This window comes from Mus caroli, unplaced genomic scaffold, assembly GCF_978045245.1.
Source record: "Mus caroli unplaced genomic scaffold, Mus_caroli_1 scaffold_11, whole genome shotgun sequence".
Taxonomy (NCBI): domain Eukaryota; kingdom Metazoa; phylum Chordata; class Mammalia; order Rodentia; family Muridae; genus Mus; species Mus caroli.
Window position 1 is genome coordinate 107,367,773 of NW_028227266.1, and position 23,697 is coordinate 107,391,469.

The window sequence follows — 23,697 nt, forward strand, 5'->3', positions numbered from 1 at the left end:
TGCCTCAGCCTCTAAAGTACTGGTAGTATAATCATGTATTGTCACCCTTGGTTTATATGGATGTTTTGAAATAAGAATCAAGGGCTAACAAGATGGCTTAGTGGGTAACAGCACTTGTTCCAAGCCTGACATCCTGAATTCAGTCCATCCAGACCCTCAGAACCGAATAGTGTAAAGAGAACTGTTGCAGTCTGAGCTGAGGAGTGCTGCTTTGTCTTAGTTACATTGCTGCTTCTGTTGTCCCCATAGCCAGATAAACTCTCCAAAGCATGAAGACGGGACAGCAAGAATTGGTTTGGGTTGTTGTTATTGTTTTTGTTTTTCCCAATTGAATCACAGTTAAGTTTCATTTGCTGGTATTTTTACTAAAAGTCCTAATGAAAAATACTGACAATTCTCATGGTTTCCCTCTCATAGGCACAAACTGTTCAGGTTGCTGAAGTTGAGCCACAGTCACAACCACAGCCTTCACCAGAGCTTTTGCTTCCAAATTCTTTGAAGCCAGAAGAAGGGCTTGAAGTATGGAAAAACTGGGCTCAGACCAAGAATGCTGAACTAGAAAAGGATGCTCAAAACAGATTGGCCCCCATTGGGAGTGAGTGTTTGGGAGGGAGAGGATGATGGGGTGTGTCAAAAATGTAAGTACAAGAAAAACAGAATGCAGGCAGGTAGCACCCCTGGCCTATAAGGCCTGGAGATTATACTTGGAAGTATACTTTGTTTCATGAGCAGTGTGTAGTCTTCACATGAGTGAGCAAGATTTATGGGATTGCCCAAGACCAGAGTTTTGGATCCCCGTGTTTTTAGCTTCAACAAAAGGCACCAAAGAAAAATGTCTTTTGGGAAGATCTGGGAGGTGCCAGTGAGTTGTATTTAAACCAGTCTTGGTTTGGGTTCATTTACTTGCTCATAGTACAGTGTGGTTGCTGGGGTTTTCTACTTATTTCTATTTATAGAAAAGAAGCCTGTTGGTGTAATAGCATATGTTAGTGCATTAATAGGGAAGTTCTGATCACAGATGTAAGTGGACATTCCTAGTCTGAACCCTGGTGGGCAACATCCTCTCTGAACCCTCCTTTTAACAATGTGAGTAACAAGTTAGGACATCACTGTTGCCAAGACTCCCATTCACCCTTAGGACTTGTGTTGCAGGGCGACAGTTGCTACGATTTCAAGAAGATCTGATCTCCTCTGCCGTGGCTGAATTGAATTATGGCCTTTGTTTAATGACACGAGAAGCTCGGAATGGAGAAGGTGAACCCTACGACCCAGATGTACTCTACTACATTTTCCTGTGTATACAGAAGGTAGGAAACATCTTCACATGAACATGTTTGACCTGGGTTCCCATTGAATGTTTTCACTTTAGCCTAATTTACTTAAATGACAAGATTTCATGGCACAGCTTTCCTCCCAGCACGTGGGGCAGAGGCAGGCTGACCTCTGACTTCCTGCTGGCCAAGGCTACATAGATCCTGTTGTTTTGAGACAGGCATTCTCTGCATAGCCCTGGTTATCCTGGAACCCAGAGATCAGCCCACCTCTGCCTCTGAAGTTCTTTGATTAAAGATATATAACACCATTGCCGGCTTCTTTTTTTTTTTTTTTTTTATCCTTTCTTTCTTTCCTTTTTTTAAACAAAGGCTTAGATGTTTACTTTAGAAAAGAATATATGCAAATATGTATAATTCCACCTAGAAAACCATGAGTTAAAATATATTTAATGAGGGCCAGTGAGGTGATTCAGCCCATGAAAATGCTTGCTCACCAAGCCTGGTAACCTGAATTTGATTCCCAGAGCTGATTATGTAAATAACTTTTTTCTTAAATTACAAAGCATTTATTTAATACATTTTGCTAACGTATATAGTTTTTATTAAGTTATTCAAAATGTAGTGCTCAAGTGTAGGTTTTTAGGTTTTGCTATACCTTACATTAATTAATACAAAATAGTTGTTTGAAGGAGTATGATTGAAGTTGTATACAAATCCCCTTGGTTTTACGGGAGCCATGAGATGAAGGATTAACAACAGAGGAGAATGCAGACCAAGAGTTTGGGGGAGAAGTAGATTTCTTTAAACCTTAAGGCTCTAGAGTAGGGCTGGCGAGGTGGCTTAGCAGGTAAGAGCACTAACTGCTCTTCTGAAGGTCCTGAGTTCAAATCCTAGCAACCACATGGTGGCTCACAATCACCAGTAATGAGATCTGACGCCCTCTTCTGCCTGTCTGAAGACAGCTACAGTGTACTTATGTATAATAATAAATAAATCTTTGGGGGGCAGGGCTCTAGAGTAAAACTTCCCAGCATGATTGTTGAAGGCTAATTTATTGGAACTCACTATGGACTGCTTCTGAGAGAAGTCAGCCTCTTTCATTCTTTTTTCCTCTGATCCTAACCCAGAGTTATTTTATGTCCTGTCTCTGTTCATAGAAGGCTGCTGTAGTATTGTAATCTTCCTTTACCAAAAAGGAAATTAAAGACTTGGATGTGCTGGGGCTGGAGGGATGGTTCAGCAGCTAAGAATACTTACTGTTCTTATAGAGAACCTGTTTTCAGTTCCCAGCATCCACATGGTAGTTCACACCCATTCCTAACTTCTGTTCTAGGAGACCCAGTGCTTTCTTCTAACATCCAAGGGTACCCGGCATACATACAGAAACATACACATACATAAATCTAAACAAAATTAAAGCTGGACATGATAGTCCCTGCCTTTAATCCCAGAATTGGGGGGTGGGGGTGGGGGGTTGTGAAGGCTGATAGATCTCTCAGTTCAATTCCTGCTTTTTCTACTTTTGTGAGTTTCAGGCCAGCCAAGGTGATATAGTGACATCCCGTCTCAAAAAATTAAAAAGTTTAAAAATTACATGTATTACCATAGTATTCTTAACAAGAACATGCCCTTGCCTATTAATAATGTACGAGTCATTTTATTTCATGTGTGTGTGTGAGTAGGCATGAACAACTACATGCAGTAGTGGCAATGTGGCTGTTGGGAACTGAGCCTCGGTCTTCTCTACGAGCCATAAGTGCTCTTAACTGCTGACCCATGTCTCTACCCCCATCTCCCCCATGGTTTTTGCTACAATGACTTGCTTATGTGGAATAGTATTTACAAAAGGTCCAGGGTTGACTCACTCTCAGTAACTTAAGAATCTGTTGTGTCTTAAGTGTGCTGTGGAAATGACACAAAGTGGACAATTCTGACTTACTACTTTTTTTTATTGGAGAGAATGGGTAGGGTAAGGCACTGGTAGTGATGAAAAAAAAATGTTTTGGTTTCCCAAAGGTTTTACTCATGAGACTACCTGTAACATTTGTTAATTACTTTCCTTTTAGTATCTTTTTGAAAATGGAAGAGTAGATGACATATTTTCTGATCTTTACTATGTTCGTTTCACCGAATGGTTACATGAAGTTCTGAAGGACGTACAGCCTCGGGTCACTCCACTTGGTAAGAGCTTACCTAGTCTTTGAAAATTTTTTTTTTTTCTATTCCACTTGGGCCTTTTTTTTTTTTTTCTTTTTCTTTTCTTTTCTTTTCCTTTTAATAATGTGAATTGGTGTTTTGGCTGCATGTGTATCTGTCTGTTGGAGGGGGTCTGATCTCCTGAAACTGGAGTTCGAGAACTGTGAGCTGCCTTGTCATTTCTGGGAATTGATCTAGGTCCTCTGGAAGAAGAGCCAGTGCTTTTAACCATCAAGCTGTCTCTCCAGCCCTCCACTTGGGCTTTAAGAGGATTGCTAGCTAAGTTGGGTATGGTAGCACACACCATCAAGGAAGCAGAGTCAGGTAGATCTCTAGGAGTTCCAGGCCAAACAAGGCTTCATAGAAAGATCTTGTCTCAAAAATAAAAACTATCAAAAAAGAAAAAAAGAACAAAAATATGGATGGCATCTTTGGCTGGTTGCAGTTACAGTGGAAGGAAAGGGCATGATTCACAGGCAGTAGCATGAGTCTTTGGTGCTTCCTCTTGTTAGGAAAGGAATGTTGTTCACCAGAGACCCTTGCTAATCCCTGTGGGTCACTTAGCTTTCTACTATATCACCTTGCTGGCCTGAAACTCACAAAGTAGAATTGAACTGAGAGATCTATCAGCCTTCGCACACCCCCCACCCACACCCACACCCTCCATTCTGGGATTAAAGGCAGGGACTATCATGTCCAGCTTTAATTTTGTTTAGATTTATGTATGTGAATGTTTCTGTATGTATGCCGGGTACCCTTGGATGACACTTGGGGCTTGCAGTACTGGTTGCTGTTGTAATTACTACCAACTTTTCTACTTGTCCAAATTTATTAATTAAAATAAGAGTCATTGCCAGGAATAATAGAATACACCTGTCTTTGGGAGCCTAACACAGGAAGATTGCTTGAGTCAAAAGGTTTAAGACCAGAGTGGGCAAAATTGTGACACCATTATCTGAGTAAAATGAAGTGAAGGGAACAGTGAAGCCTAGACCAGCATTCCCTGCTATCAGAGCGTGTTGCTCAGCGGCTGAGAGGTGCTTAGTGGTTAGAGGCCCTGTTACAAAGGACCCAGCTTTCTATTCCTGGCACCCACATAGTAACTCAGAACCATCTGTGACTCAGTTCCGTTGGATCCAATACCTTCTGGCCTTGAAACTGAAATTACATGGCTGTCAACCATGTATCTGCTGGAGAATGAGTCCAGGTCTACTGTTCTAAACCACTGAGCCATCTCTTGGGCCCCTATGGCCTCATTTGGTTGCTCGGAACCAAACTTGACTGTTCTGAAAGTTCAAAGTGTATTCTAACCTGAGCTATCTCTCTGTCCTTCCAAAATGTTTGTTCTAAGAATTTTTCATTTCTTCATCCCTCTTTAACCCAAAGCCTTTGGCAACCATTGATAGTTTTCTATTCTCCAGAGTGTTGCCTTTTCTAGAATGTCACAGATTTTGAATTGTTGCTGCTGCTTTGATTGATTGATTGATTGATTGATTGATTGATTATCAGTGTATCACTATGTAGTGAGTTCTGGCTAGCCTGGAACTTACAGAGATCTGTCCACCTTTGCCTCCAAAGTGTGTCATCTTGCCCCAATTGAAATGACGTTATTATTTATTCTTTTGTGATTTTTTTCGATTAGCAATGCACATTCATAGCTCTTGTGTCTCTTTCTACCTTTCTTACCTTATTTGTTTGAGGCAGAATCTTACACATCTCAGGTTGATCTCAAACTATGTTGCTCAGGGTGACTGAGTTTCTGATCTTCCTGTCTTCGTCCTGTACATTCTGGGGCTGCAGGGGTATGTTGCCATCTCTAGGGTAGTGCTGGGAATTGAACTCTTTGTGTATGCCAGACAGCACTTTACCAACTATAGCCACCATCCTATTCCAGTGTTTGTTTTGTTATTGCTTTTTTTTGAATGGCATCTCTTCTAATGCATGTAGGTGTTTGGTCTGCATGTATGCCTTATGTACTGTGTGTTTATGTGTGGTAACCACGGAGTCCAGAAGAGCACATCATCCCCTGGAACTGGAGTTATAGCTAGTTCTGAGCCACCAAGTTGTTTCTGGAAATAGAACCTGAGTCCTCTGGAAAAAGAGCCACTTCTTAACTGCCGAGCCATCGTTCTAGCCTCTTTAAACAAGGCTCGTGCTGGTCTCACATTTATTATGTAACTCTATAACTTTTTTGTTTGTTTGTTGTGTGGTTTTGTTTTTAGATAGGGTCTCAATATGTAGCCTTGACTGTTCTGGAGCTTACTGTGTAGACCAGACTACTCAGCAACTCACTGAAATCCCCGAGTCCAGGAATTAGAGACATGTACCACCCCTGGCTATAGATTTTAAGTATTCAGCTCCATACCAGACTGCTCAATTTTGTTTTTCAAAGTTTTTTTATTTTCAATTCTGTGATGGGTATGTACATCTGAGTGCAGGTGACCACCAGTCCATGAGGTCATGCAGGAGCTGAAGTTACACTCAGTTGTGAACTGCCCAATGTGAGTACTTGGAATTGAACTTGGGTCCTCTGGAGGAGCAGCATGTGCTTTTTAACTATTGAGCTGTCTCTCCAGCCTCTTTTTTTGTTTTGTTTTGTTTTTTAAAGATTTATTTATTATATGTGAGTACACTGTAGCTGTCTTAAGACACTCCAGAGGAGGGCATCTGATCTCATTACAGGTAGTTGTGAGCCACCATGTAGTTGCTGGGATTTGAACTCAGGACCTCCGGAAGAAGAGTCAGTGCTCTTAAGTGCTGAGCCATTCCTACAGCCCTCCAGCTCCAGCCTCTTTTCATTTAATTTTAGTACTGAATCCACTTCCATTTGTGGATATATCACATGTTATCCATCCAGGTTTTAAAAGACACTTATTAGTAAGTACTCTTAATCACTGAAGACAACTTTCCAGCTATTGAGGCTTTTGTTTGGTTTTGTTGTTCTTGTTTTGTTTTGAGACAGGTTATACTTTGTATATTCCTGGCTGTCCTGAAACTCCTTCTGTAGACCAGGCTGGCCTTGAACTCACCTTCGTCTTCCTCCTAAGTGCTGGGATTTAAAGTCGTGCATTGTCACTGCTTGCTCATATCAGGGTTTTTTGTGAACAAATAACTTTAGTGGATCAGACAAGAAGTTCTAGAAATAGAGCTATCCAAATAGGATAAATTTAACTGTGACAGAGAAGAAACTCAATTTAACACAGAAAAGATAGCAGTTTCAATAAGTGAGACTAGAACTAGACATTCACGTTCAGAAAAGTTTAAGTCAGGCTTAAAACTTTCACAAAATTAGCTGAGGATGAATCACAGACTTAAATCTAGACGTATATGTTTAAAGGAGGATCTGATACCCTCTCCTGAACTTCTTAACCACAGGATACTTCTGTAGGACACAGACAGAGATGCAAACAAAACACCCATTCATGGTAAATAGTAAACTCTAAAAAAATGATAAGCTGGGAAGATGGCTCAGTGAGCAAACTAAACTGCTTGGTGCACAAGCATGTAGACCTGAGTTCATATTTAACAGCTATGTGAAAAGAGGGAGCTAGCCTATAATCCCACCACTGGAAAACATATCTCTCAAGTGTAGCTGAATTGGTGGGTTCAGGGTTTAGAAAGAGATAGTTTCAAAATATAATGTAGAGAACAATTAAGAATATACTTCATTTTAACTTGCAGCCTCTATACCTGCACATCCAGGCAAGCATACACATTAACAAGGGAAAAATCATGCTAACCTTTCAGATTTAGTTAGTTAGTTAGTTAGTGCATATGAGTACACCATTGCTCTCTTCAGACACACTAGAAGAGGGCACCAGACCCCATTACAGATGGCTGTGAGCCACCATTTGGTGCTGGGAGTTGAACTCAGGACCTCTGGAAGAGTAGTTGGTGCTCTTAACTTCTGAGCCATCTGTCCAGCCCCTGGTGATGACTTTTTTTTTTTTTTTTTTTTTTTTTTTTTTTTTTTTGGTTTTTTTGAGACAGGGTTTCTCTTTATAGCCCTGGCTGTCCTGGAACTCACTTTGTAGACCAGGCTGGCCTCGAACTCAGAAATCCGCCTGCCTCTGCCTCCTGAGTGCTGGGATTAAAGGCGTGCGCCACCACGCCCGGCTGGTGATGACTTTTTAAGATAATACCAGAAGCACAATCTGAGAGAAAAGTTATAGTAACTTGAACTTAATATTTACACATTGGGGCTTGAGAAGTAGCTCAGTTGTTGAAAGTACTTGCTGTTTTTACAGTGGACCTGGGTTCAGTTCGCACCACCCATATAGTGGCTTATAACTGTGCAACTTTAGTTCTAGGAGATTCAGTGCCCTCTTCTGGGTTCTGTTAGGTATCAAGCATGCATGTGGTACACGGATGTCCATGCAAGCAAAATACCGATAACGTATAAAATGAAAAAGTTTAAGGGAAAAAAAGCTATAATCTGTGTATATCTGTCTGTAGACTATACTACTTTGGAGTCTGTAAGGAAAATAAATTGAACCCATGAGCTTGCAACCACCATGATGATGTATAATACTTGTACCTCAAAAAGAATTTAACTTAATTTTTGCAAGATAATCTTAACAGAATTAAACTAGACATGATTCATGCCCACAATTGAGAGTGCTTTGCAAGTAGAGATGGGATCACAACTTGAAGACCGGCCTGAATAATGTAACTAAATAGTAGAGGATTTGCCTACACGCATTTGGCCTTATGTTCACAAATTACCCCACTAACCTCAAAGCAAAATCAGACACTGGAGAGCACCAGGGAAATGGTTAAATGGTTAAAAAAGAGTGCTTACTGCTCTTGCAGGGGATCTGAAGCCCCACCTATTTGCATGCAGACCAACACCTACACACAAAGTGTTGGGGAGGGAATGGGAGGGAGTGTTAATGTGTATGTATCATAAAATAGGGGTTGGATTCTTTGTAAGGCTGTGGAGATGACACAGTTGATAAATCACTTACCTTGCTAATACAGGGACATGACTTTGATACTCCAGAACCCACCTAAGAGCCAGGGCATGGTGATGTGTGCTAGTGATCCTTTGCTAGGAAGACAAAGAGGATTCCTGCTACCTTCCACCTAATCTTTCCAGCGTAATTGGTGATTTCTAGACCAATGGAAGATCCTGTTACAAAGGAGATAACACTCCTTCCCAAGGATGACACCAGAGATTGTCTTCTTCATCCCACAAACACATACACACGTGTATCCATACATGCATGAACATGGGCACATACATACATGCATGCATTTTTACAATTTTTGTATATTGGCATGGTAGCACAGCTCGAGAGGCAAGTAAATTCTCAAGTTCAAAGCCAGTCTGGACTCTGTAGACATTAGCAGTTCCAGGATAGCCAGTACTATAAAGTGAGACCCTGTCTAAGGGGGGGAAATCTTTCTAGTCATGTATTTGTAAAGCTGTTAATTGCTTTTTGTTGTGAATCGAGTGCTGAGGATTTGCTTGCCTTCCTGCATACTATGTATAAATGATCTACTGTGGAGCTACCCAGTCCCTGCAAACTTTTGTTTTATTTTTTAGGTTGGTGTGGGAGTTTGAGACACTTTCTGTGTAGATTTGGCTGTCCTGGAACTCACTCTATAGAGGAGGTTGGCCTTAAACTCGTGGCCTCTGGCTCACGAGTGCTGGAATTAAAAGTATATGCCACCACAACCTGGCTATATTCTTAAATTTTTTAATGCAACTTTTATTTACTGAAACAACTTGGAAGTTTAAGTCAATGTGGATTACCTGAATTTTAATCCTGAAACATTTGTTAAAATTTCTTTATTTTTATTTTACTTATTTTTACTGTGTTTTGTTTGTATATACATAAACACAAGGCCTAGGGTGAGATTAGAGTCAGGGCGCTGCAGGAATTGTTCCTCCACTGTGCATCTTACAGATGGAACTTGTCAGACCGGTGACACAAGTGCTTTATCTACTTAAGTCTTTTTGGGTTTTTGGTCCTATTTTTTTTTAAAAAAAACTATTATTTGGAACCTGGCTCAATGGGTAAAGGCACTTGACTCCAAGCCTGAGGACCAGAATTTGATTTCTGGGACCCTTGTGGTGGAAGGAGACAGATGTATCTGATGTCAACTATTTTTGTTTGTTTTTGACATTTATTTATTTTTATTTTAGAGTATACTGTAGTTGCCTTCAGACACACCAGAAGAGGGCATCAAATGTTATATATGGTTATGAGCTACTATGTAGTTACTGGGAATTGAACTCAGGACCTCTAGAAAAACAGTCAATGCTCATAACCACTAAGCCCTCTCTCCAACTGTCTTAATTTGGGTTTTACTACTGTGAACAGACACCATGACCAAGGCAACAACATTTAATTGGGGCTGGCTTACAGGTTCAGAGGTTCAGTCCATTATTATCAAGGCAGAAGCATGGCAGCATCCAGGCAGGCAGGCATGGTGCAGGAGAAGCCTTCACCTGAAGGCAAACAGGAACACTAGCTTCCAGGCAGCTAGAAAGAGGGTCTTAAAGCCCATGCCCACAGTGACACACTTACTCCAAGACTACATGTCCAAATACTGCCTGGGCCAAATCTATTCAGACCGCTCCATTCCACTCCCTGGGTCTCATAGGCTTGTTCAAACACATGCATCTATGGGGACCGTACCAACCCATAGCATGAAAATACATTTAGTCCAACTTCCAAAGCCCCATAGTCTATAGCAGTCTCAACAATGTTAAAAGTCCAAAGTTCAAAGTCTCTTCTGAAATTCATCCAATCACTTAACTATAATCCCCAAATCAAGACAGGAAAACAGCGGGGCAAACTCCAAACTCGGTATTTTCATATCTGATGTCAAAGGGGTCTAAAGATCTCAAGTTCCTTTTTCTTCCTTTTTGACTGCAGCAAACATCTTTTTCCTGGGCTAGATCCACTCCCTGTTAGCAGCTTTCCTTAACAGATAGCCCACAGCTCTGGCATCTCAAAAATCTTGGGGTCTCCAAGGCAACTTCAGTGTTAAAGCTTCTTGTTTCAATGACTGGAATCCACACATGATTTTCTGGCCTCCTCCAAAGGGCTGGCATCACTTCTCCAGCTCTGCCCTCTGTAGTACTCTAAGCTCAGGTTGATTCACTCCACTGCCACTGCTGTTCTTGGTGATCCTGCCATGATACTGGCATCTCCAATATGCTGGGGTCTTACACTACAACTAGAGGCTTCACCAGTAGCCTCTTCTAGAGCTCTCTTCATGGTGCCAAGCCTCAACTCTTTTTGCATGACCCCTTCGGTCTTGGGCCATCAACTGCAACTGAGTCTACACCTTCTCCAATGTCCTTCCCTGGCCTCTCACAGCTCCTCTTCATGACCCCTTCATGCCTTCAAAACCAGTACCACCTGGGTGACTCTTACACATTACCAAGTATAGTTACAGCACAAGGTACAACTTTTGCTGTGTCTGGAACGTAGCTTCTTTTTGCTCTCACAAAACACTTCCCGGATGATTTCACCTTAGTGATGCTGTCCTCAGTCACCACTAATTTCTTAGCTTAAGCTAATCAGCATCAATTGTCCCAGTATTCCCTTCTGTTCTTAACTCTAAAGCCAGAGAGAGCTACATGGCCAAAGCTGCTGAGTTCTTCCTGTGGCTGGAACATGATCCCGGTTATTACCAGCTTTCTGTTTTCCAACTCCCTGACTGCCTAAGCTTGACTGTCCTTCCTCTGTAGATTGACCTTGAAATCAGAGATGTACATGGCTCTGTCTCCTGATATTAAAGGCATGTACCATCATGCCTAGACTTAAGCTTTTTTTCACCTAGAACTTGCTCTGTCCCAGGCTGGCCTTGAACTCAGAGATCTGCTTGGCTTTGTCTCCTAGAATTAAAGGTGGTAGCACCATGCCTGAACCTAAGGTTAGCTGGGTGTTGTCTTGCTCCAGGGTTCTACTCCCTTAATCTGTTACCTCCTAGAACATTGGATTCAGCTTCATTCTACTGCCTGGTGTCCCTTTACTACTTGAGCCATATATTTTATATTTTTCCTTTCTTTATAAAAGCGAACTTTAGTAACCACACAACAGAATTTATACCAGACTTTTTGAAATTTCCTTTTTCTTTTTTTTTTTTTTGGTTTTTCAAAGCAATCTAAATCTCTTCACTTAACTCTCAATAGACTCCTCAGACAATGGCAAAAAGCAGCCACCTCAAAAACAGTCTCTAGGCCACATACTGAAGTTCTTCTCCACTGAAACCTCTTGGGTCCTATCTGTACAGTTCAGGTCACTCAGTAACAAAGTCTTCCATGTTCCTACTAAGATGCTCATTAAGCCCCACTTAAAGGATTCCACTGCTTTCCAAACCCACATTCTTCCAAACAAAAGCCTGGTCAAGCCTATCACAGCGATACCCCAGTCCCTGGTACCAGCTTCTGTCTAAGTTTGGGCTTTAGTGCTGAGAACAGACACCATGACCAAGGCAACTCTTACGAGGACAACATTTCATTGGGTTTAGCTTACAGGTTCAGAGGTTCAGTCCATTTTCATCACGGCAGGAGCATGGCAGCGTCCAGGCAGGCATGGTGCAGAGGAGCTGAGAGTCAGTGGCACCGTGATTCAGGAAGAGTGGAATATGCAGTCATTCACCTGAAATTTCTTAGAGATGACTTCCTGAGAAGGCTGTGTTGTGCTGCTCATCCTATGTTGAAAGGGCCCTTCAGCCCTTTCATTTCTGGGAAATGGAAAGCAGTTCCCATTGCTTCTGTGCTAGGATGATGTAGACATTGTACAACAGACCAGCATGAGGCCACAGACAGGCGTAATTGGGCACTCTAAACACTCCAGAATCAGATAAGATTGTAAATTCCAGGCCTGCCTGGGCTACATACTGAGTCGAAGGCCAGCTTAAGCATCAGGGGGAGCCAGGCATGGTGGTTCACGCCTTTAATCCCAGCACTTGGGAGGCTGAGGCAGGCGGATTTCTGAGTTCAAGGACAGCCAGGGCTATACAGAGAAACCCTGTCTCACAAAAAGAACAAAAAGTATCAGGGAGAGACCCTGCCTTGATTGATTGATCAATCAAAGAAACAAGAAATGATCTAGAAGTGTCTTTGATAAATAAATGTGCTTTAAAGTAGTAATAGGATGGCTTTTTGTGTTTTTGTTTTTCAATCTAGAAGTGTTACCTTCATTTCCTGACTATAATTTTAAAAGTCTTTGGAGACATAGGCTGTGTCAGCTCATCTGCTAAACATGTGCCCAGTATACAAATACTTGCACATCTTTAAAGGCCTTGAACACATGAAGGTGCCACAGTGAGCAAATCCAATGGTGTGTTTCTAGTTTTTCAGGTTCCGACTGTTGCCCTTTTGAACCCTGTAGCTGCTATAAGTTTACTTGGGTATTAGTAATAAGTGCTATTTTGGAGGAAACTAGTAATTTAAGTATCAGTCTTCTCTCTTCTGTTCATGCCTTGCTAGCCAGAGATAGTAGATGTAGAAGGTGTATATGCTCCAAATCTCTGTGCTGTAGCACCCTCAAAATAGATGGACTGAGAAGTCAAGGGTTGGTATAAGCACTTGTTCCTCATGGAGAGAATCCAGATCAACTCCCAGCCACTACCACGTGGTAGGTAGTTGACAACCATCTGTAACTCCACTTCAGGGGATCAGATACCATCTCCTGACCTTCACAGGCACCAGGCATTCACTTAATGCACACACAAGCACAGAGGTGACACTCATCTGCACAAAATAAAATTTTAACATAGAAGCAGAGTTTGGGTTGTAGCTTTAAGTAATTTACTTTCCTTAAGCACAGTCTTTTTTTTTTTTTTTGGTTTTTTTTTTTTTTTTTTGGTTTTTTTGAGACAGGGTTTCTCTGTATAGTCCTGGCTGTCCTGGAACTCACTTTGTAGACCAGGCTGGCCTCGAACTCAGAAATCCACCTGCCTCTGCCTCCCGAGTGCTGGGATTAAAGGCGTGCGCCACCACGCCCGGCTCTTAAGCACAGTCTTAAGCTAATCATCTTTGATTGGGGCGAGTAGGAAGAAAAATTTTAGGTAGCAACAGTTTTCTATCACCTTGAAACTTAACTAGAAACAAGTTGTCATTATCAGGGTCTACCACAGAGATTTAATTGCAACCCAGGGATCTGTGTTTTTGTTGTTTTATTTTATGTAGGTAAGTACTCCATCTGCATATATACTTCTTGTCAGAAGAGGGCATCAGATCCCAGGATTGATGGTTGTGAGCCACCATGTGGTTGCTGGGAATTGAACTCTCAAAGAGTAGAATGCTTTTGCACTATCCACCCTCCATTTCCAGATTGCTCTAACCACTGATCCATCTCTCCAAACGCACACACACCCTGTTTGGTTTTTGTTTGTTTGTTTACATAATTCCTTTGTATTTTTTATGGGCATTGATGTTTTGCTTGCATGTATGTTTTTGTTGAGGGTGTCTCATTTCCTGGAACTGGAGGTACAGACAGGTGTGAGCTGCCACGTCAATGCTGGGAATTGAACCAGGATCCTCTGGAAAAGGAGCCAGTGCTCTTAACCAATGAACCATCTCTCAAGCCCCAGATCTGTGTTTTAACTAGCTCTAGATTATTTAAGTATACTATAGTGATACTTGCCCAGATTAAGACTGTTCCTGTGTAGTCCTTGCCCCTTCTGGTCCTAGTTTATGTGGCCTCTGTCATGCAGTTGTTACAGTGGTGTTCTGTTCCACCTAGGCTATGTTCTGCCCAGCCACGTGACTGAAGAGATGCTGTGGGAATGTAAGCAGCTTGGGGCACATTCCCCTTCCACACTGCTGACCACCCTCATGTTCTTTAACACCAAGTAAGTACTCTAGGAGCTACTACTAACAGCTACCCAGTGATGACTGGGAAAACCAGGAGGACTTTTGTATTCCTCTGATACATTTGAGAAATTTTTGAAGTAGTTTAGTTCCAGTCGGCTGCGTTTGTGTGTGGTCAGTGGTAAGGGGCAAACAGCCTTGCCACACCCCCTTCAGTCTGTATTGATATGGTTCTTTCTCTGGACAGTATGCTTGGACATGGCCCTCCCTAGATCCTGGGAGTGGGGATGGTTCATTTCAGTCACTGATGGGCAGAAAGTAAATTATCATATCCTCCTGCATCCCTCTCTTTGCCTTGCTTGTACTTGTGGTCCAGGTACTTCCTGTTGAAGACTGTAGATCAGCACATGAAGCTGGCTTTCTCCAAGGTCCTCCGACAGACAAAGAAGAGCCCCTCGAATCCTAAGGATAAAAGCACGAGTATCCGCTACCTGAAGGCCCTTGGAATACATCAGACTGGCCAGAAAGGTAGTGGGGACTGGGAATAGGGATAACAGCCAGAGGTGCTTATCCTGCGCTGACTTCGTCCTGTGGGAATGTGTGTGCAAGTTGAGGTTGTCTGGGCAGAAATTATCTGCTTCCTTTTTCTTGGCCAAAAGCTCTAAACAGTTCCCTCCAGCACTGTCGACTCTTCATCCCTTTCTTCTTTAACCCAGGATTTCTCTGTTGGGTGGCTGAATGCCTAAAGTTAAGACGTAGGTTTGTGTTACCGTGCCAAGTCTGTCGTGTGTGTGAAACCCACATGCATGCTTGTCCTAGCACAGGTGCCAACATACAAGTGGTCAGAGCATAACTTGAATCAGTTTTCTCCTTCTGTTGGATCTGGAAATTGAACTTACTTTTTGTTTGTTTTTCAAATAGTTACAGATGACATGTATGCAGAGCAAACAGAGAATCCAGAGAATCCACTAAGGTGTCCCATCAAGCTCTACGATTTCTACCTCTTTAAATGGTGAGCAAGCTTTGTACACTGATGTGTGTGTGTTGCGCGCATGTGTGTGTTGTTTTTATGGGAGTGTGACCTTGAACTGATTCCAGAATAGAACTACAAACTGCCTCCTCATGATAAAATAAAACTTAGAAAATAAAGATGACTCTGGGTGGTGGTTGGCCACTCCTTTAATTTTAGTACTTTGGAGGCAGACGCCAACAGATCTCAGAGTCTCAAGAATGGCCAAGAGTTCACAGAGAAACCCTGTCTTGAAAACAAGAAAAATAATAAAGATGTACACAGATACCAAAAGAGAAGTTAGGGGTGTTGGCTCAGGATTAAAGTGTGTGCCCTGAATTAAGTCCCTAGTACTGCCAAAGAAATGACTTTTGTTTGGAGTCACAAAACACCTCTCTGTATAACCTAGGTTATCCTGAGACTCACTTAGATGAGGTTTGAATTCACCCAGTCTACCTCCCTCTGCCTTTTGAGTGCTCAGAGTAATGTTCTGTTCCACCACACATAGCCAAACTTTGTTATATACACAACACTATAGGATAAAAGGGATCATGAACTCCACTAGCCACTGCTTTTGAGTCATTGTTTCTTCTATGTAGCTTTGGGTGGCCTATAAATCATTCTGTAACCAGGCTGGCCTCACACAAGAGATCTGTCTGACAGTACTGAGATTAAAAGTGTGCATCACCATAGGCTCTGACATGACTTCATAGAGGGGGTATAAAGGTACAAAGGCTTTTTTCCTTCCTTCTTTTTTTTTCTTTCTTTCTTTCTTTCTTTCTTTTTTAATAGTATAGAATAGAGTTTATTTAGGGCAAGGAGAGGGGAGTCAAGAGGGTAGTAGTGGCAGAAAAGTCAGAGAGGGAGAGAGTAGAGAAGTAGAGGCCAGCCATGAGCATGTGGAGAGAGGGGGGAAGGGAATAGCACAAGAGGGCAAAAGAGAAGCAAGAGCAGCTTTTTTCTTTTAAAATCACATGGTGAGCTGGGCGTGGTGGCACACGCCTTTAATCCCAGAGGCAGAGGCAGGCGGATTTCTGAGGCCAGCCTGGGCTAGAGAGTGAGTTCCAGGACAGCCACGACTACACAGAGAAACCCTGTCTCAAAAAAACCAAACAAATAAAATCACATGGTGGACATTGTCACTTGCTCAAAGTTTATTGCTGGAGCCATCAGCATAGGGGTGTCCCTTTAGGTTTCTGATTGTTTTCTTGTCATAGCAGGTTGGTACATCCTCTTCCTATCAATGTCAGAACAGCTTTTGTAGCTTTGGGTCTTTGTACTTTCATTAGAATAAAACCTTCGGTGATTTCCTCACTATTCTATAAGTGATGAACAATTTTCCAATGCACTGCATTGTTAGTTCATGTCTGCTTCTTGAAAAGCCCATAACTATACTTTACATCCAAGAGCATTAAGTTTTCCCTTTTCTGGACATTACTAGCAGCTCCAATAAAGCATATTTAGATTGCCTACCTTTGTCCTCAGCTATTTCCTCTGTAGCTCTTACCTAGTATCAGTTCTTACATATTTTTATAACATGTCAGGAACCCTGCCCACTTATTTAACATCTGTACCTAATATAGAGCTGACACATGTTCCTTAAATTTTGAGTGGATGAGTGAATGGCTGTAAGACTGCTGGAGCACGCTGAGTACTGAAGAGGTGCTGAGCCCAGAGAAGATGGTTATTGGCCTTTGCTGCTGAGTTAAAAACAATGTGGTTGGGGGGGGGGGGAGTGTATTGAGGACTTTTTGGATAGCATTGGAAATGTAATTGAGGAAAATACCTAATTTAAAAAAAAAACAAAAAAAAATGTGGTTAAACAGCTGCAGCTAGGTCTTCTAGATGCTGATCTGCTGCCAATGGGATATAGATAGATTTAAGTAGTTCAACCTGAAATTGTTTGGGAGGCTCAAACAGTAAGGGTTAAAATTATGCTATTACTTACTGAAATTCTTCTTCAGCCCTCAGAGTGTGAAAGGCCGAAATGACACCTTTTACCTGACACCTGAGCCAGTTGTAGCTCCCAACAGCCCAATCTGGTACTCAGTCCAGCCTATCAGCAGAGAACAGATGGGACAGATGCTGACCCGGATCCTGGTTATACGAGAAATCCAAGAAGCCATTGCCGTGGCCAATGCAACCACCATGCACTGAGGTGCCTCAGCTACAGGAAAAAAATCCAGGAAAAACCAGACAGACTTTCACACTAAAGGAGAGGCCTCCACATTTTTTTTTTTAATTTGTAGTTATGATGCTTTTCAGGCTACTTCTGTTCAAAATGTAAAACACGATGTTGCCCTCTTTGCATCTTCATAAAATGGGCAGACCCCCTGGTTCATAGGGATCTGGGTTTTCTGAGAACCTGGTGTCCTACGAAGTGGTTGGCTTTTTCTTTTCTCTTTTTTTCTTTTGTCTGGGGCATGGGGAAAGGGACTTGGACTGTATGGAGAAATACAGGCCCTTCCCTTCCTCAGGGAAGATGGAGCTGCTGACGGATTCATCAGCCTCTCACTCGGGATCGGCAAACTTTACTGACCACTCAGAGCCACAATTATTATTATTTTGTAATGCTCAGACATAAACTTAACATCTTGATGGAATAATAATGAGGGGAACTTCAATTATGATTTTTATCCAGACAATTTCTATTACACCCTTCTTTATGACAAGTGACATAAAAGTTAAAGTAAAAACTTTACCATGCGCTTTTCTTTTTTTTTTTTTTTTCTTTTTGGCCTAACATTGAGGCCTTAAAACTGAGGCTCCTGTGCCTGATGGAATTCTTGTAACATACACTTGTGTATCATATAAAGATACCACTCTTTCTCTTATGTATTCTTATTCTAGTTGTTTATTAAGAATGACAAGCACGTCTTTTCAACAAGCTACTGGAGAACGTGTCTTTATTTGGGGGAGGAGCTCTCCGGGGGCGGGGGAGTGGAAACAAAACTTAATTGAATTGGCTTGGATCCTGCTGTGGTGGGATGCGGAGAGGGGTGGGACAGGAAACAGGCCTTTGGCCTTGGGCCTGTGAGCTCCATAAGCAGGCCGTTACCCTGCATTGCCAGCCCCGCCTCTATACGGGGCGTGGCCCTTAGTACGCACGCCCTACGCCCTGGCGTCAGCGACGCACGCAACGTGTGACGGAATCGTCTAGTTTATATTGGCGCGGTCTGGACGGCAGAGGCCTCTGCGGCGCGGTCCTGCGAGGCACGCGTCCGTGTTCCTCCCTGATCATGGCGGACTACCTGATTAGCGGAGGCACTTCTTACGTGCCGGACGACGGGCTCACCGCACAGCAGCTCTTCAACTGCGGGGACGGCCTCACCTACAAGTGCGGGACTAGGGCACCCATCTGGGCGAGGCGAGGGGCCGCACGCTGGAAGGCCGGATGAGGGAGGGCTTCATTGAAACTCTGGTGGGAGCAGATGGGGAACAGGATCCGGGAATTCCCTATCGCCGAAGACTAACTTCGACATAAGAAGCAGGGGCAGGGGTTTAGAGGTTGATTTCAATAGTATTTAAGACTTGAGTCGTGAGACTCAGTTCTCTGGATATGTGGAATATGTTAGTGTGCAGTAGCACTAATGACACCTCGGTGGCATCCACCCAGTGACATTTTCCCTGTGTCACACTTGCTCGGTACAACTCCCTGCTCAAGAGTTTTATGGGATGATATATGGAGTTGAAGTTTCTTGGTGTCACAAGCCTGAGAATCCTGCTTCTTTCCCTCCTACAGTGATTTTCTCATTCTTCCTGGGTATATCGACTTCACTGCAGATCAGGTGGTGAGTATAGTAAAGCACTGGATTTTTGGTTTGGGGGGTTCTTTTGATTTTGTTTTCTGAGACAGGGTTTCTCTGTGTAGCTCTGGCTGTCCTGGAACTCACACTGTAGACCAGGCTGGCCTCGAACTCAGAAATCCGCCTGCCTCTGCCTCCCAATTGCTGGGATTAAAGGCGTGCGATGCCACTGCCTGGCTTTTGTTTTTGAGACAGCCTACCTACGTTACTTTGGCTGCTCCAGAAGTGGTTATGTTGACCCTAATTATTAGTGTCAACGCACAGTCTTGTTTCTGAGTGGGTACTGTTATTACTAGGCATGTGCCCCTGTACCCACTCTGGGAACTGGATTGGTAAATATCTAGGAGGGGTAAGATGCTGCTGTTGGTTATTGTGAGCTTACTGCACCAAACTAGGCTTTGTGGTGAACATGGCAGCTCACCCGGGGCTCCTGGGATGGACCCTGAGGAATAAGCTGTATTTTTCTTTGCTGGTCCTTTTTCTCCTCAGGACTTGACCTCTGCTCTAACTAAGAAGATTACACTAAAGACCCCGTTGGTTTCCTCACCCATGGACACTGTCACAGAGGCTGGAATGGCCATCGCGATGGCGGTGAGGCTTGAGGGCCACGGGTGCCATCTTATAGCCAAAGATTGCGCTTCTGTTTTATCACTTACTTGTGTGTTCATCTTGTAGCTTACAGGAGGTATTGGTTTCATCCACCACAACTGCACACCTGAATTCCAGGCCAATGAAGTTCGGAAAGTGAAGGTTAGAAGGCCAAGCATCACCGCCAAGAGTTGCTGGGAATTACAGGCGTGGGGTGGAAGTGGAGGGTTTGTTTCGCTAAGCGTCCTTTCTGCTGCTGTGAGCTCCAGCTACCGAGGAGGAAGACCCAAGACCCCATTTCTTAAGTTAGAGCACGTACGGTGCTTCCAGACCCCCTATGTCCTTGTTTGAGCCTTTGATTTGCTTCCTGGCTCTGCTATACAGGACAGTTAGGCATGGACCTCATCCTTTAGAACAGGGGCTTGATGACAGTGATTTCAAAGATTCAGTGACCTTCTCACCATGCCTTCCAGAAATACGAACAGGGATTCATCACTGACCCCGTGGTCCTTAGCCCCAAGGATCGTGTACGCGATGTCTTTGAGGCCAAAGCCAGGCATGGCTTCTGTGGTATCCCCATCACAGATACAGGCCGGATGGGGAGTCGATTGGTGGGCATCATCTCCTCAAGGGACATTGATTTCCTCAAGGAGGAAGAGCATGACCGGTTCTTGGAAGAGGTGGGTGCCAGTGGCTGAGGAGAAACTGAGGTCTAAGCCCAGACTGGAGGAAGCATGCAGTTTCTTTTTACTTACATGACACTGCTGGTGGTCTCATTTCCTGTCCAAGAGAAATGCTCAGCTATGTTTCTTACTACTTCATGCGATCCCTGCATCCCTTCTTCCTGCTGTGCCTCTGCTGTCTGCTAACTTTGTGCTTCCTTTTCTTCCCCATGCTCTTGTGTGGTCCTCTCTAGAGAGGCTGCTCCTTCTGCTGTGTTCTCCATAACAACTACTGGCTGCCTCTCAGGAGGGGTGGCTCGGGTCCATGTATGTGATCGTGGTGGTCTTTTGATAGTATAGTTTGACCTGTGGGTAAGGGAGGGTCCTGGTCTGACTGGTCTTTGCCTCTTGATTCATCCTAGATCATGACTAAGAGGGAAGATCTGGTGGTAGCCCCTGCCGGCGTCACTCTGAAAGAGGCAAATGAGATTCTGCAGCGCAGTAAAAAGGGTGAGGCCTGGCCTACAAGGTGGGAAGGGGCTCAAATTATTTTATTTTTTTGGTTTTTCGAGACAGGGTTTCTCTGTGAAGCCCTGGCTGTCCTGGAACTCACTTTGTAGGCCAGGCTGGTCTCAAACTCAGAAATCCGCCTGCCTCTGCCTTCCAAGTGCTGGGATTAAAGGCGTGTGCCACCACCGCCCAGCTAGGGGCTCATTATATTCAGAACCCTGACGTGTTTCCTGCTCTGTCTTCAGGAAAGTTGCCCATTGTGAATGAAAATGATGAGCTGGTAGCCATCATTGCCCGGACAGACCTAAAGAAGAATCGTGATTACCCCCTGGCTTCCAAAGATGCCAAAAAGCAACTGCTGTGTGGGGCAGCCATTGGCACTCATGAGGATGACAAGTATAGGCTGGACTTACTGGCCCTTGCCGGTGTGGATGTAGTGGTTTTGGTAAGCTGCATTATAAATAAGGTGGGACTTAATGAATGAGGTGATTTGCCATATCACGGTGTAGCTAGAACTTCCTTCTTCCTGTTTGTTCTAGGACTCTTCCCAGGGGAACTCCATCTTCCAAATCAATATGATAAAATACATCAAGGAGAAGTACCCCAGTCTGCAGGTCATTGGAGGCAATGGTAAGGGAAGACAGTACTGGGGGGGGGGGGGGCGGCGGGAATCATGCTCCCTGCCACGGGACAGACCCTCATGAGCCTCTCTGTTTCACTGTAGTAGTCACTGCTGCGCAAGCCAAGAACCTCATAGATGCAGGTGTGGATGCTTTGCGAGTCGGCATGGGAAGTGGTTCCATCTGCATCACCCAGGAAGGTAAAACACTTTTTGGGCTGTTGGCTCTTAGGGGAACTACACTAGACTCCTCCAACATGGGCCAAACAGGCCTCTTGGATGGGTGACATGGCTGGAAGCAAGACAAGTTCTTGTCATCCCTCACCTGCCACTCCCTGCCTAGCCTGGCCTCCTTGCTCCTGCTCTGTGCCCTCTCTAAACTCTGGTCTGTTTGTTTTATTTAGCGGCTCCCAAGATCCCACCAGACATAAAGTCCCACAGCCCCAAATGCCCTTCTACTGTCTCGGGCTGCTATAGTAAGTCCGGCCCGGCCCACTGGCCCGGCCCAGCTGCCCACTGCCCGGCTGCTTGGTTGATGTAGCTGTAGCTCCCAGGGTTTGTGGTGCTGTTGGGTGGGCAGGGCAAACAGATGTACAGACCATGGTTTGGGGGCTGCTTGAGACCACAGCTCCTTCCTAGAGTGCTCCTAGAGCAGGGCCTCCTTCCTAAGGCCGGCCCTGCTCTGTCCACATACTCTGCAGTAGGCATGGCTCAACAACCACTTCAACTCCTTCTCTGTATTACCACTGCCCTGATCCCGCCTGAGCTGTTCACTATGCAGGAAGGCAAGGCCTGACTTGGCATCTCTAGATACTAACTGCACGGTGATTCTTGCCCCACTGATACCAGCTGGGCGGGGCTTCCCGGCTGCTATAAACTGCATGTGCCTGAGGCTGCCCTGGGCCCTTACACATACATGCACGAGCACATGCAGAGGCGAAGGCAGCACGGGTGTTTGTACTATTTCAGGCAGATAGGTAGCAGCCATCCCAAACACATCTCTTCATCGGCTATGGACTTGGTATAGGTGTCTTTCAGAGCTACTGGGTCCTGTGAGTAGCCTCTTGGCATCCCCTTATCCTAGTATTACACACCCATCTGTCCCTCCATCTCTCAACAGTGTTGGCCTGTGGGCGGCCCCAAGCCACAGCAGTGTACAAGGTCTCAGAGTATGCGCGTCGCTTTGGTGTTCCTGTTATTGCTGATGGAGGAATCCAAAATGTGGGTCATATTGCCAAAGCTTTGGCTCTTGGGGCTTCCACAGGTAAGGCCTAGTAACCTTAAGGCCTGGCTAGAGTCCCCCTTCCTGCCCTTCTCAGATCATGCCTCTAACTTCACTTGTCTGTCTCCAGTCATGATGGGCTCCCTCCTGGCTGCCACCACTGAGGCCCCTGGGGAGTACTTCTTCTCAGATGGGATCCGGCTGAAGAAGTACCGAGGTATGGGTTCTCTCGATGCCATGGACAAGCATCTCAGCAGCCAGAACCGATACTTCAGGTGAGACAGGTGGACAAGTCAGCCCACCAAATCCTGCCATTTGGTCTCAGCCCTTTGGCAACCTTGTTCATGTCTCTACCTCATCCAATAGTGAAGCTGACAAAATCAAAGTGGCCCAAGGAGTTTCAGGGGCAGTGCAGGACAAGGGGTCTATCCACAAGTTCGTTCCTTACCTGATTGCTGGCATCCAGCATTCCTGTCAGGACATTGGTGCCAAGAGTTTAACCCAAGTCAGGTAAGCTTGGGTAGCTGGGGATAGGAGTGGTGTGCGGCCAGCTACTGTCTACATCTGCATCTAATACCTGCTTCTCCACAGAGCCATGATGTACTCGGGGGAGCTTAAATTTGAGAAGAGGACGTCCTCGGCTCAGGTCGAAGGTGGCGTCCACAGCCTCCATTCGTAAGTAGCCCCTATGCCTGGGTGGAAGCTTGTGCCAGCCTCAGACATTCCCCTTCCTCCTAAGCTCAAGATGGTTTCTCCCTACAGGTATGAGAAACGGCTTTTCTGAAAACAGATCCAGTATATTGCCTTGAATTTTTCAATAAAAGTTTGGGAAAAAAGAAGTGACAACTGATCTTTGAGTTCAATGGGCACTTGCAATTTTTGTGGTCCCCACCATCACACATGTTCATAGCATATAGTCTCCTCATTTGTGACAGAGCCTTGGGCCATGCCCTGTGGACTTCATGGACCTACAGTTCTACTTCTAAAGAAGTTGGGAAAGCTATTGGGGCCTCCTCAAATCTGCATATGAA

General features: G+C 44.2%; 2 protein-coding genes across 8 annotated transcripts in view; both read left to right on the top strand.

The window, feature by feature from the left end:
- Positions 1–18,146, top strand: part of Qrich1 (glutamine rich 1) — a 43,330-nt gene extending 25,184 nt beyond the window's left edge. For all 6 annotated transcript variants that reach the window (XM_029481291.2, XM_021172616.3, XM_021172613.3 and 3 more), the window contains 7 exons: positions 418–595; positions 1,153–1,307; positions 3,341–3,455; positions 14,183–14,291; positions 14,627–14,778; positions 15,172–15,262; positions 17,224–18,146. In XM_029481291.2, the coding sequence (XP_029337151.1) occupies positions 418–595; positions 1,153–1,307; positions 3,341–3,455; positions 14,183–14,291; positions 14,627–14,778; positions 15,172–15,262; positions 17,224–17,416 (993 nt within the window). In that variant the 3' untranslated portion in view covers positions 17,417–18,146. The remainder of the gene's footprint in view (positions 1–417; positions 596–1,152; positions 1,308–3,340; positions 3,456–14,182; positions 14,292–14,626; positions 14,779–15,171; positions 15,263–17,223) is intronic.
- A 243-nt stretch (positions 18,147–18,389) lies between these two features.
- Positions 18,390–23,505, top strand: Impdh2 (inosine monophosphate dehydrogenase 2). Of its 2 annotated transcripts, XM_029481363.2 has the most exons (15): positions 18,413–18,596; positions 19,002–19,050; positions 19,555–19,656; positions 19,741–19,815; positions 20,127–20,333; positions 20,738–20,825; positions 21,071–21,270; positions 21,365–21,455; positions 21,550–21,645; positions 21,849–21,920; positions 22,565–22,708; positions 22,797–22,941; positions 23,033–23,176; positions 23,258–23,341; positions 23,429–23,505. In XM_029481363.2, exons 1-15 carry the CDS (start codon positions 18,499–18,501, stop codon positions 23,448–23,450), a joined length of 1,617 nt encoding a protein of 538 aa, XP_029337223.1. In that variant the 5' UTR covers positions 18,413–18,498; the 3' UTR covers positions 23,451–23,505. The 2 variants fall into 2 exon arrangements, with proteins under 2 accessions (XP_021026971.1, XP_029337223.1); XM_021171312.3 differs by lacking the exon at positions 21,849–21,920 and having other exon boundaries at positions 18,390–18,596.
- The last annotated feature ends 192 nt before the right edge of the window (positions 23,506–23,697 follow it).